The 13,837-nt window shown below is 24.6% G+C and overlaps 1 protein-coding gene across 1 annotated transcript; it reads right to left on the bottom strand.

Moving 5' to 3' along the window:
- Nucleotides 1–3,873: 3,873 nt before the first annotated feature.
- On the bottom strand, nt 3,874–12,981 carry LOC145829502 (GTP-binding protein Rheb homolog). The gene is made up of 4 exons (XM_082937319.1): nt 12,778–12,981; nt 7,586–7,752; nt 6,245–6,349; nt 3,874–4,402 (listed from the first exon to the last, which is right to left on the bottom strand). Exons 1-4 carry the CDS (start codon nt 12,959–12,961, stop codon nt 4,301–4,303), a joined length of 558 nt encoding a protein of 185 aa, XP_082793445.1. The 5' UTR covers nt 12,962–12,981; the 3' UTR covers nt 3,874–4,300.
- Between the last annotated feature and the right edge of the window lie 856 nt (nt 12,982–13,837).

Raw genomic sequence — 13,837 nt, 5'->3', positions numbered from 1 at the left:
TGTTTTTACACAATAGCTTTACTTTGTTGTAAATACAGTATGAACTCAATTAGCTTCTATTTTTATCAAATAAACTTGATTTAAAAAAATTTGAATGATAAAAATTTTGATTAGCTAATCACATAACATTAATATAATTTATTGAGAAACTTATTGTACTAAATTTTAATACTTACTATCAAACTTCAACACAAAACAATTATATTAATCAAAATATGCACAGAAAAACACAATAAAACTTATTTAAAGCAAATAATACTTGTCAAAGTAAACGAGAGTTTTATTTCTGCCATAAGTCGATAGTTGAACTGAATAACAAAATAGATTTTAAGTTGGTTTTGTAGTAATAAAAATAAAGTTTTTCAAAATATGGAATTGTTAGATTTTTCGTGCACCAGGTCCTTGGGCCAAACTTTTTGAGCGCTTTTATTTGTCGTTCAATAAACAATAATAATAAAGCTAACTTAAAAGATAGAACTTCTTTTCACTGTTTTGTTTTCATAAAATTATGATTATCATACTAAATGTAATTAAATAGTAATCAAAAGCTTATATTGTATAAGTTTAGGACATCATTAAATATATTTTACCATTTGTTAAAAAACTTTAAACTTTATGTAAAAATAAAAATCATTACGCAGTTTAGGTAAAGTATTTGTTTAGCCTTTATTGTAATAATGTTCACTTTTCCATATAATTCTTTACAGTTAATAAGTTTTTTTAATATATAAACAACAATTAATTTGTCTTTTTGTTGGTAAAAATGTGTACTGCAAATCATCTTAAATTTTTTGAGTTGAATTTAAGTACATTAGACAATTTACTACCGAAAACTTGGTTTATTTCAAGCAAGAGTTGAATAAAAAACTATAATGACTTAAAATATTAAGTACAGGGTTGCCACTTGTTTTTCAAAATTTTTCCAGGTTTTCAAAATTTCTTTCAGGTTTTTGAAACTATACATTTTTGGGTCTATTTTTGGTTTAAAGTTAAGTCTAAAGTAAGAAACTGTGTTATATAGTATAAAAACATTGAAAAGATAATATAAACCTACTTTAAATATGCTTTTTTATAAAAAAATGTGTAATGATGACAAAACTTTTTTATTTATATGATAGATTTTTTGGGTCAAATCGAAATTTTACTACTGAACATCTGAAAATTGTTAAAATTCCAGGTTTTTTTCAAAATTTCTCAAATTCTAGGTTTTTCCAGGTTATTTTCGCCTAAATTGTCGAATTCCAGGTTTTACAAGGTTTCCAGGTAAAGTGGCAACCCTGTAAATATTTCAATTAATTAGTACAAATTTATTTAACTACATTAAGTAATAATTTTAGGTTTAAGCAAAATTTTTACATATAGCAGTTAATTTTCACAATGAAATAGGTTAATTTAAAATTACATTAAAACTTTTTGTTGAATAATTACGAAGTTGAATTATTATGCTGATAGTTATCAACATCCATTTAGCTTGTAAAGAATTTTTAATTTCTGACTAAAATCCGATATTAAAAGGCTTTTTTACTTAATCAATTTATTTTTAGTATATACATTTCGAATCGAGAAAAACTTTATTAATTTTGTTAGTAAGTACTTATCCTACTCAAGTCTTTTTTTCTTTTATAGTAATAAATCATTTAAATTTTCATTAAATACTAAATACCAATTTTATTATAAAATGTATTAATATATGCTTACTAATAATTAAAATTATAATTTAAAACTATAAAAAAAGTTTTAGGTCAGTATGAACAAAATTAAGCTATAGACTACCTAAACTAATATTGTTAAATTAAAATTGTTTTAAAACATTTTTCGTATAATAACAATGTTTAATGCTAATTTATAGTATTCAAAGTATCTTGAAATAAAAATACAACTATAAATTTAAAAAACTTTATCACATCATAAATATATAATTAAACTTTGCATAATTTTGTTTGTACATAAACAATAGACAAAAGAAAGTTATAATTAAAAAAAGCTTTTATTGTTTAGTAGTATTTTGTTATTACAATAGTTTTATTATTAAAGCTTAAAGATTATTGTTTCAATTAAACAACTTAAATATTGATTTTTAATTAAACAATATTTAATACTATTATTTAAATTAAGTTTAACTTTTTCAGGATTTATTTGCTTATTAAATAAATTAATTACTATAAAATAACATCTTAAAAGTGTAATGTAAATCGATAAATAAAATAAAAAAATCATTACTAGAATTTATATACCATTTCGTTAACTTTTTACTCAAAATGTAAAACAATATTAAAAAAAAAACTTTTTGGTTGCCTAATAAAAAGCAGATTGGTAATTCTACCAACCGAAAATAATTGATAAAAATTTTCAAACAGATTTGAACAGCAAAAAAAATCCAAAACAAAAAGCAATTAGTAGTTATGTGATTTAAAAATAAACAATTTAAAAACAAAATATTTATTTACTTCGTGGTTAACATACGTGCTTTCACAAATAATTAAATTACTTAAACATTATATTAAGAAAATAAATACCTCACGTACTTTAATTACATTTAGCAAATTGATGAATAAAATAATAACTTTTTACTGTTTTTAATGAACACCAACCGTGGTTTATACATAAAAGTTTTAATATTACATATGTGTAATCTGTTTTTATCTATTTCATAAACAAAATACTTTTACCAGTAATTTTTTATTCAAAACAATCAAATTAAAGAACGTAAATCTTACCAAACATATACTTCTTTTTATTTAATGAAATGTTTGTTGTAATGTTTATTATTGTCTATGAATAATTAATTTAACTAGCTGCAAATCACATTTTTATTTTGACATGAGAACATAAAATAATAAATCAAAAAAAAGAAAAATAAAAATGAAGTTTATATTTTGTAGTTTGAAAATTGAAAAATAAAACTAATCAAAACACTTAGAAAAAACAAATATTTTACTTTTAATATTATCATTAATATTTTTAAATACAATTTCTCACTCAAGTATTAATAAATTTATTTATTTTGTCAAAACGTGAAATTTTAACAAAAAAAATTAAAAAATATATATATTTAAAAGAACAAAAAAGGTAAAATTTACATATTTTTTAATAATTTATTTTAACTTTTAATAAAATCATGCTATATATAAAAAATCATGCTAAAAGTTTGTCTAATTTCTGATGCAATATTTTGAATTATTATTTATGTAATATTTTATACAGTGTTGAGCATTTTTGTAATTCAGTAACTTTTAAACTGTTTGCAAAAGTAAATTATTTGGTTTTTTTTTTCATAATTTTTGTAAACATTGGGTAGTAATAAAATATGGTTAAAGTTTACAAATTAAGTATACATTTTACAAACAAGACAGTATAAAACTAAATATAACAACAATTATTTATTTTGCTTTTATTAATTACGAAAGAAATTATATTTTAAAAATTCAGCAAATTGTATTAGGAATGCATTTTCAAAATAAAAGATTTTTTTTTATTTTAACTTTAAAATGAGCAATCCAAGCCAATAAAAAATAATCACTACTGTAACATTAAACTTATGAAAAACTATATGTTTACTGTTGTATTTAGTTTAAACACAATTAGCATTATTAAAATAAATTCAAGAAAAAAAAAATTTTCAAAAAATAAACTAGCAAGATAAAGCGAATTGAATAACTTAATTTACAAACTTTTTTTTTCTTTGTTTAAAAAAAATTAACATTATAAGAGAAATATTTTCAATTTAGGTAGTCTTATATTGCCAAACAATAAAATACTATTAGTAAAAATGAAAAAAAGATATTTAATTTAAGCACTATTGTACTTTAAAGAAGTAAAACAAAAACTTGTATATTTTTTTTTAATATTTTAGAGCAAAAAAAACTTACACCAAATATAAAGTTATTATCATATGTAATGCAAATAATATATTACAATCAGCATAGAAAGTAGTGAAGTAATAAAAAGCAAATTAGCTTTAAATTATTTTAAACTTTTCCACACTTTATAAAAAAAACTTTTTTATTGAACAATTAACACTTTGGTTTTAGATTAAAATATGAACTTTTTGGTTACAAGAAAAATCAATTTACACTTTAAACTCTCATTACAAAACTTTGCTCTGAAAGTATAATTTCACATATTTACAAAAAAACAAATGCCATAACTTAATTTCGGTGCGCTAAAAAATCATAAATTTAACAAAACAAACGTCTTATTTTGAACATGTTGGCTCAACTAAACGTCAATTTTTGAACAGAAAATGTCATTTTTTTCCACCAAAATATCCGTATTTCCCCCTCAAAACACGGAATATTTCTCACATGACGACGCAGTTCTTCTTGCCGTCGCCCGACCTCACGGGAGCTCCCTTGTGCTGCTTCTCAATCAATTTCAGTAACAATGTGAAAGCGTCTTCTACCTATTTAAAAAATATATTAAATATAATTGTGTGAATTTGTTATATTTATAATTTTTATTGTTATTTTATTTTATCTTGATCAGTTTCAGTAACAATGTGAAAGCGTCTTCTACCTATGTAAGTATAAATATATTATTTGTATACAATAAAAATATTTAATGTGAAATTTGGTATCTGCTAATAAGTATCATTTTATAAATTTTGTGTTTTTTCTAGATAAATTTTAATACTAAAGTATTCTAACTAAGATATAAATGTAATTACAATTAAATATTCTATTTTATACTATTTTGCTGTTATTAAATCAATTTATTTGTGAGAATATTATGTGTGGAAATAAAGTTTAACTTTAACAAAATACTTTTTACGTTGATACTCAATAAATTTCAATAAATGTGTCTTCTACCTTTGATAAGTATTACAATTATATACAATTTGTATCAGGGTCTTTCAAACTTTTTTACTGGCCCCTTCAAAAAAATTAAAAAAGCTATGGCCCTCTTCAACAAGATGACTCAAAAACTTAATCTAGTGTAAGTTTCATAATATGACCTCATAACCCCCTGTGACTCCTTTACTGCTCATGCCTCCCCCCAATTTGGCCCAATTTGGGAAACCCTAATTTATTTTTACTATCTTAAATAAAAAAGATATAAAGTACTACCTAATATCTTATACACTATTTATATTTACCATAATTTCTATGAATTATATCGACCCATTACATGTTCCTGGCTCATAATTCCAAGAAGGTTGCGTTCAAAGGACTCGATATGAAATTATACAATAAAATACTGCATATTTTTCAATTAACTACAAACCTGCTTCAAATTCCTGGCTCATAATTCCAAGAAGGTTGCGTTCAAAGGACTCGATATGAAATTATACAATAAAATACTACAAACTTTTCAATGAACTACAAACCTGCTTCAAATTCCTGGCTGATAGTTCCAAGAAAGTAGCATTCAAAGGACTCGATATGATATTATACAATAAAATACTACATATTTTTCAATGATCTACAAACCTGCTTCAAATTCCTGGCTGATAATTCCAAGAAAGTAGCATTCAAAGGACTCGATATGAAATTATATAATAAAATACTACATATTTTTCAATGAACTACAAACCTGCTTCAAATTCCTGGCTGATAATTCCAAGAAAGTAGCATTCAAAGGACTCGATATGAAATTATACAATAAAATACTACATATTTTTCAATGAACTACAAACCTGCTTCAAATTCCTGGCTGATAATTCCAAGAAAGTAACATTCAAAGGACTCGATATGAAATTATACAATAAAATACTACAAACTTTTCAATGAACTACAAACCTGCTTCAAATTCCTGGCTGATAGTTCCAAGAAAGTAGCATTCAAAGGACTCGATATGAAATTATATAATAAAATACTACATATTTTTCAATGAACTACAAACCTGCTTCAAATTCCTGGCTGATAATTCCAAGAAAGTAGCATTCAAAGGACTCGATATGAAATTATACAATAAAATACTACATATTTTTCAATGATCTACAAACCTGCTTCAAATTCCTGGCTGATAATTCCAAGAAAGTTGCGTTCAAAGGACTCGATATGAAATTATACAATAAAATACTACGTATTTTTCAATGAACTACAAACCTGCTTCAAATTCCTGGCTGATAGTTCCAAGAAAGTTGCATTCAAAGGACTCGATATGAAATTATACAATAAAATACTACATATTTTTCAATGAACTACAAACCTGCTTCAAATTCCTGGCTGATAATTCCAAGAAAGATGTGTTCATACCACTTAATATGGTAACGCATAAAAACAATAAACAACATAATACGAACCTGCTTCAAATTCCTGGCAGAAAGTTCCAAGAAGGTTGCGTTCATGTCACCGGCCAGCTTCTTGCCATCTTCATACGACACTTCGCGTTCCTCCGTCAAATCCACCTGTGATGGAGAAACACTCATGCAGTGTAAAAAGAAATACTGTGATGGAGAAATACTCATGCAGTGCATAAGACAATACATATATCCTAGTTGTGCCAAGTTAAAAATGTCAATACTGTCACAAGCAATTAAAATCTTAATCTAGCCATTCACGTTTTAACATACCAAATTGTCAAAAAACAGTTAAAGAACAGAACAACGAAAATATACAAGATCTACCTGTGATGGAGAAATACTTATACAGTGTATAAAACAATACATATATCTTAATTAAACCAAGTTAACAATGTCAATACTATTACAAGCAATTAAAATCTTAATCTAGCTATTCTTGTTTTAACATACCAAATTGTCAAAAAACAGTTAAAGAACAGAACAACGGAAAATATACAATATCTACCTGTGATGGAGAAATACAGTATCATTTTATATGTCTTTTAATAGAAATATAGTTGGCTATATCAAGTTAACTTTATTTTTCTTTCAGGGTTGCCATTCTTTGGGTTAAAAACTTTTCCCTGAGTTACTAAATACTTCCCTAAAGAACCTCCCTGAGTTTTCCTGGGTTTTTTATAAATCCTTTAAAAATTTTTAAATTGTTAAAAAATTACAATGTTAATTCTTAGAATATTGAAGAACTAGCCGCAAGGCTTAAAAATTTCTAAACAAGCACTTAAAAATAAATAAAATTAACTGTTTTGAACAAAAATTTGAAACTGGATTAACTAAATGTCATTCTAGATCTAGATAATAAATTTTAAAAATCTTAAAATTTCCCTGAAACTTTTAAAAAAAATCAAAAATGCCCTGAGTTTCCCTGAGCTTAAAAAAAATAATCAAAATTTCTTGAGTTTCCCTGAGTCTCCCTGAGATTTTCTATAACTTGAAAATTCCCAGAGTTACCTGAATTCCCTGAGTTACCTGAGTGTGTGGCAACCCTGTTCATCTGATGACACGCTAAAAGTGTAGAAATTGTAGTAAACGAATCAAAATTAGTTGTTTTTTTGTATAATTAATAATTACCAATTAATGTGCATTCTTTTTAACAAAAACACATTTAACTGTATCAAGTTAACAATATCACTTATACACAACTAGTGCAAATATAACTTTTTTTTCTTAATTTAAACCTTTTTCAAAACCTTGCTGAAAATTAATTAACTAAATAAAGGTACCACCTTATTTTAAAAACAATCTGCAAACAAAAATTGATTTAAAAACTCCTAAAATCCATACCTTGTTACCAATAAGAACAATGGGAACTTTAATCATCAGCTCCTGCATCTTGTCGTGGATGATCGACACGATCTCCGATGACTGGGGGTTTGTGATGTCATAGACGAGAACGTACCCGTGAATGTTGAGCGCGTAAGAATCTGGAAACAAGGAGTACTCGTCTTGACCTGTGGAAATAAAGTGTTTTTATTTATTTTACAAGCAATTCTACCTGTGAAAATAAAGTGTTTTTATTTATTTTACAAGCAATTTGACCTGTGAAAATAAAGTGTTTTTATTTATTTTACAAGCAATTTGACCTGTGAAAATAAAGAGTTTTTATTTATTTTACAAGCAATTTGACCTGTGAAAATAAAGAGTTTTTATTTATTTTACAATCAATTTGACCTGTGAAAATAAAGAGTTTTTATTTATTTTACAAGCAATTTGACCTGTGAAAATAAAGTGTTTTTATTTATTTCTTAAATACATTAGAATACATCTGTTTGCATAATATATACTGTAGGAAGTGTAGTAATTTTGACCTGTCTTAAAGAAAAATAACATGTACAATAAGCACAAAAATAAAGTGTTTTTTATTTATTTTACAAGCAATTTGGCCTGTGATAAAATATTGGTTTTATTATTTCTTGTATACAATAAAAGACATTTGAACTATAGGAATTAATGTGTACTCATTTTGACCTGTGTTAAAATAAATACTTCATAACAACACACACAATCTAAAAATTTACTATGATTTACTTTTTTTTTAAAGTATACAACACTCAAAGGGCATAGGGGGTACACTTTGATTTTATTTCAAAAGTTAATCTCATTTGTAGAGTTTTATCTTATTTAAGCTATCAGGCATTTCTGACCATTAAAAAAATTCAAAGTAACTATTAAGTTGGTGTGCTCAACAGGTTTCTAATGAAAGGCGCAAAAAAAAACGCAAAAAAAAAATACTTCACTAAAATCTATCTACATTTTAACCAAACCTTTATCTTTTAACCAATCTACTTCTAACTACCACAGTAAATCCATAACTAGTATTAAAATCGATTTAATGCAGGATTTTTTTAATTTAAAGAGATAAAATTTTTATCAAAAAAAAAACACCTTTTTTTTTTTTTTTGTATATAAATTTTAAATAATTAAATTAATCTCAGTTAATTATAAATACTTTCTTAGTGTTTTTAAATAGAAGCATTAAAGGTCTTCTAAATTATAAACAGAGTCTTACCTGAACAATTGAGATCTGAAGCTCAAAAATGAAGAAGATAGATTTTAGTGAATTTTTAGTAGTTTTTGAGAAAATTGACAATAACAAATTGCAGTAGTTTGTATTGGAAACATTTTACAGAAACTTTTATATCTTAAAACTAGCTTTTTTTTGTACTCAATAAAAACTTGCTTAAAGTTTATACTTAAAGCTTTCATATAAGAGCCTAGGATATTTTTTGTTATAAACATTTTGTAACCCCCCCCCCCCCTTAATTTCACACCTCAGTAAGCACAAGTAGCCAACCTTGTAACTTTAACACAGTTACTTTTTAATTCTATTTATGAATATGAACTAATATGATTCAGTTTTGAGACTAGTAATAAAAAAGGCTAAAAGCAAGCTTGAGTTGCAAAAATCAATTTTTTTTTTAAGTTGACTAAATTTGTGAACATGAACACTTAAAAACAAATAACAACTAAATACATAGGTATAAAACACAAAACTTGGAAAAAGCTAGGTTTATAACAACATAAGTAAGTATGATATTTCGAAAAAAATAAAAATGTATTTGCCAGAGTATAAAGACATGAGCATGTTCATATCCAAACCTGAGCATGTTCTTTTTAATTTATCTAATAAATAGTTAAAATCCCATCATTTTTTCAACTACTTGTTCAAGGCAATAATGGATTCATAACATTTGTTATAAAAGCTGACATTTGCCCTTATTTTAAAACTTAAAAGTTATATTTTTTATGAAATACAGTGAGTTTAGTATAAAGGTTGTTGATGCATACATATAAAGAAAAAAGATTCAGTTTTTTTTATAAGCTTTGAAATTTCAACCTAAACCTTTTTCACAGCTTCATAAAAATTAAATTTAAAAGCTTTAAAACAGTTGGAGAAAACATTTTATTATAAAATAGTGATTTTTTGCTGTATTAGTTTCTTATTTCGATAAAGAATTTACTTATAAGCCCTTGACCTATTATATCTTAAACCGTAGTATGGGTTTTTTATGGTAAATAGTAACTTATAGTTAAACTATATTTCCAGAAATAAGTCCAAATTTTAAACAAAATCCCCTACCAAGGTCTTGACTATTTTTTTTTTACTAGAAATGCCAATTATAGTTTCTACCAAACTTGTAAATATGTTTAAGCTTCTCAGATTGTTAAATTTTTTTTTATATTAGAATAAACACTTTTTAGTTTATTTAAGGATTTTAATAACATGAATTTTTTTACTTTAGTTCATATAAAAAAATTCATCTGATTAAAATTTAGAACTTAAGGCTATGGGGGGGGGGGGTAAACCATATTTTTTAAAAGTTGATCTTATTTTATAGAGTTTTTTCTAAGCTTCAAGATGCTTTTTATCGTTTTAAAAAATTCGAATTATTTTTTGAGATATGACCAGTCAAAGTCAGGCCGCATAATAGGTTCCCTATAGGAAGGGAAAACTAAAACAGCAAAAAAGACTATTTTATTTAAAATCTTTCTCCTCCTACATTTTTCAAGCAATCTTCTTCAAACTTTCACAGTCTAATCTTTATACAATAAAAAAAAATGCTACTTTGGAATTTAAAAACTTTTTGTATAATTTTTTTGAAAAAAAAAAAACACTTTTATTTTTATTTTTGTGATAAAATTTTAATTTTTTTAAATCACTAAAAATCTAAAGTAAAGTTTTTTCCTTTTGTTATAAGGAACGTTTCCTGAAAATTTGAAGAAGATTGCTCGAAAAATGAAGGAGGAGATAGATTTTTAGTGAATTTTAAAATTTCCAAGAAAATTGACCCCAAAAAATTTGCGGTCCATACGTTTACATTGGATAATTTTTACAAAAAATTAAATATCTCAAAAGTTAAATGATATTTTTGAATTCTATAAAAACTGGCTTGTAGTTTGTACTTAAAACTTTCATATAAAAGCCAGTGTTAGTTTTTGTAAAAAAATGTTGGACCCTCCCCCCCCTATGGCCTTAATAAGCTATTACATTTGTTTATATTTTTAAAACATAGATCTTGTACATATGTTTACAATTTTTTTGTTACATAGTTCAATAAATAATACATAGTAATTATCATTTTAGTTATAGCCTTTTTATCATTAATTGTAAGAAAAAACTGTTCTTATAAAAATTTTAAAAAGTAAAAAAAATTACAAATTAAATTCCTATAAGTTTGATATTCTAAAAAAATACTTAAAAGAACTCAGAAAACCATTAAAAAAACTTGCTTTTACTTTCTTTAAAATCAAGTTAAGAAGTCCTGTTATAGTGGTAAATATATATGTATAATATAATAAATGTTTGCTAACAAAAATAAAAAACAATAATATTTCTTAATGATACAGTTTTTTGATAGCCTAGTTTCCACATTAATTTCAGCCTGATATTTTAGGACTAGTTAACTATAAAAAGAGGTAAAATATATGTAAATTAGCTAAACCACGTGGAAAAGGACTTTTATAGAAAAATTTATGTGCTTGTGGCTTTATACGTCAATATCAATAAATCATAACCTTGTAACATATTCATATAATATTTTATGTGTAAAAACACAATAAAAAAACAATAAGTTAACTAAACCAACAACTAATCATCTTGTAAAGAATTAATACTTTTACAAAGTCAATAATAGCCATCATTATAAGTATTTAGTACAGAAAATAATTAACAAGTTTTGAAAATAAATATATTTGAATTTTAATTATATTACAAAAAAGTTAAACCAAACAGTAATAAAAGTAATAATAAGAAAATTGTTTTTAAATTCATATCAGCAAACCATAGTTCTTGTTTGCAACATTTATTTAAAAAACAATAGTTAAGATGTAATGATGATAATCAATGACTACTAAAATCACAAACTTGTTGTAGAATAAATGACAAAACTAAACTAAATTTACCAGCGGTATCAAAATCACAACATCATAATCCTCATTATAAACATAAGCATATTTAACCATCAAAAATTTTACAAAAAAAGAGTTATTTTTTAAATAAAACTAAACTTACAGCGGTATAAATAATCACTACATCATAATCCTCATTGTCAATATCGATTTTACAAAAAACTATAAGCAATCAAAAATTATCAAAAAGTACAAACTCAATAAACAAAAATGTAAATAACAAACCAGCAGTGTCAATAATCACTACATCATAATCCTCACTGTCAATCAATTTAAAAAAAAACTATAAATTATCAAAAACCATCAAAATCTATACCATATCTAGCATATCTAACCATCAAAAATTTTACAAAAAAAGATTAATTTTCAAATAAATCTAAATAACAAACCAGCAGTGTCAATAATCACAACATCATAATCCTCATTATAAACATAAGCATATTTAACCATCAAAAATTTTACAAAAAAAGAGTTATTTTTTAAATAAAACTAAACTTACAGCAGTATCAATAATTACAACATCATAATCCTCATTGTCAATATCGATTTTACAAAAAACTATAAGCAATCAAAAATTATCAAAAAGTACAAACTCAATAAACAAAAATGTAAATAACAAACCAGCAGTATCAATAATCACAACAGCATAATCCTCATTATCAATATCAATTATAGAAAACTATAAATTATCAAAAAGTACAAACTCAATAAACAAAAATGTAAATAACAAACCAGCAGTGTCAATAATCACAACATCGTAATCCTCATTATCAATATCAATTACAAAAAACTATAAATTATCAAAAAGTACAAACTCAATAAACAAAAATGTAAATAACAAACCAGCAGTGTCAATAATCACAACATCGTAATCCTCATTATCAATATCAATTACAAAAAACTATAAATTATCAAAAAGTACAAACTCAATAAACAAAAATGTAAATAACAAACCAGCAGTATCAATAATTACAACATCGTAATCCTCATTATCAATATCGATTTTATAGAAAACTATAAATTATCAAAAACTACAAACTCAATAAACAAAAATGTAAAAAACAAACCAGCAGTGTCAATAATCACCACGTCATAATCCTCATTGTCAATCCTTCTCCCCCAGTTGAAAGTGTTCTCAATTGTTGGATCGTAACTCTCTTCGAACTTCTTCTCACAAAGCTGGTTGCAGATTGCCGTCTTGCCAACTGACTTGAACCCCAAAACTGCTATCTTTCTCGACACGTTTGACATTGTTGTGTTTAAAAAATTATATTTCTACAGGTAAAATTTAATTCTTATAACAAAATATTTTCTATTGACCTATTTAGTCTATGGCTGCATTGAATCAAATACAAGTACAACATTTTTATAAAACATATTTAATCCCAAAACAGCAAGCTTTCTTAAAACCTTAGATATTCATTTTATAATTTAAATATGTCTTAAATTTTCTAAACCTCTATAAAGACTTTATAAGGGCATAGGAGGTAAAAACTTTTTTTTAAAGTTTAGTCTTAGTTTTTACATAATTAAATAAGCTACTTGATACTTTTTACGGTTTGTTAAATTCAAAGGAAATTTTAAGATATAATCAACCAAAATTGAGCATTCAATAGGTTCCTTATGGGAGGTGTAAACTAAAAGGGCAAAATTAGACTATTTCACTAAAAATCTATCTCCTCCTTCGTTTTCAAGCAATTGTTTTAAAACTTTTTCAGAGTAATCTTTAATAAATTTTAAACAACTTGTAATGTAGAAATTATTTTTTTAGTTTTTTAAAAAAATACTTTTTTATAAAAAACTTACAAACATAGTTGATATTTTTTTGGTCATATTTTTTTAGAATTTTTTTTTTAGTTCAGCTTTTTTAAGTTGTTTTTAAAATTGAAAACAACACTTCCTAAAAAATTGAATTAAGTTGCATTAAAAACAAAGGAGGAGATAGATTTTTAGTTAACTTTTTTTAATTCCAAAAAAATTCCCTTGAAAATTTTTCATTTTTACAGTTGTACTGGATTTTTTTTACAAAACTTGTTATACTTGAAAGGTTAGTTAATTATTTCCGTTATGTCAAAACTATATTATAGTATAAACTCTTTAAACTCTAAATTAAGAGCCAATGCTATA

The sequence above is a fragment of the Thalia democratica genome, chromosome 2 (genome assembly GCF_965202585.1).
Source record: "Thalia democratica chromosome 2, ktThaDemo2.hap1.1, whole genome shotgun sequence".
In the NCBI taxonomy this organism is placed as follows: domain Eukaryota; kingdom Metazoa; phylum Chordata; class Thaliacea; order Salpida; family Salpidae; genus Thalia; species Thalia democratica.
Note: the sequence above shows the minus strand (reverse complement) of the source record. Positions and strands in the feature narration are given on the sequence as shown.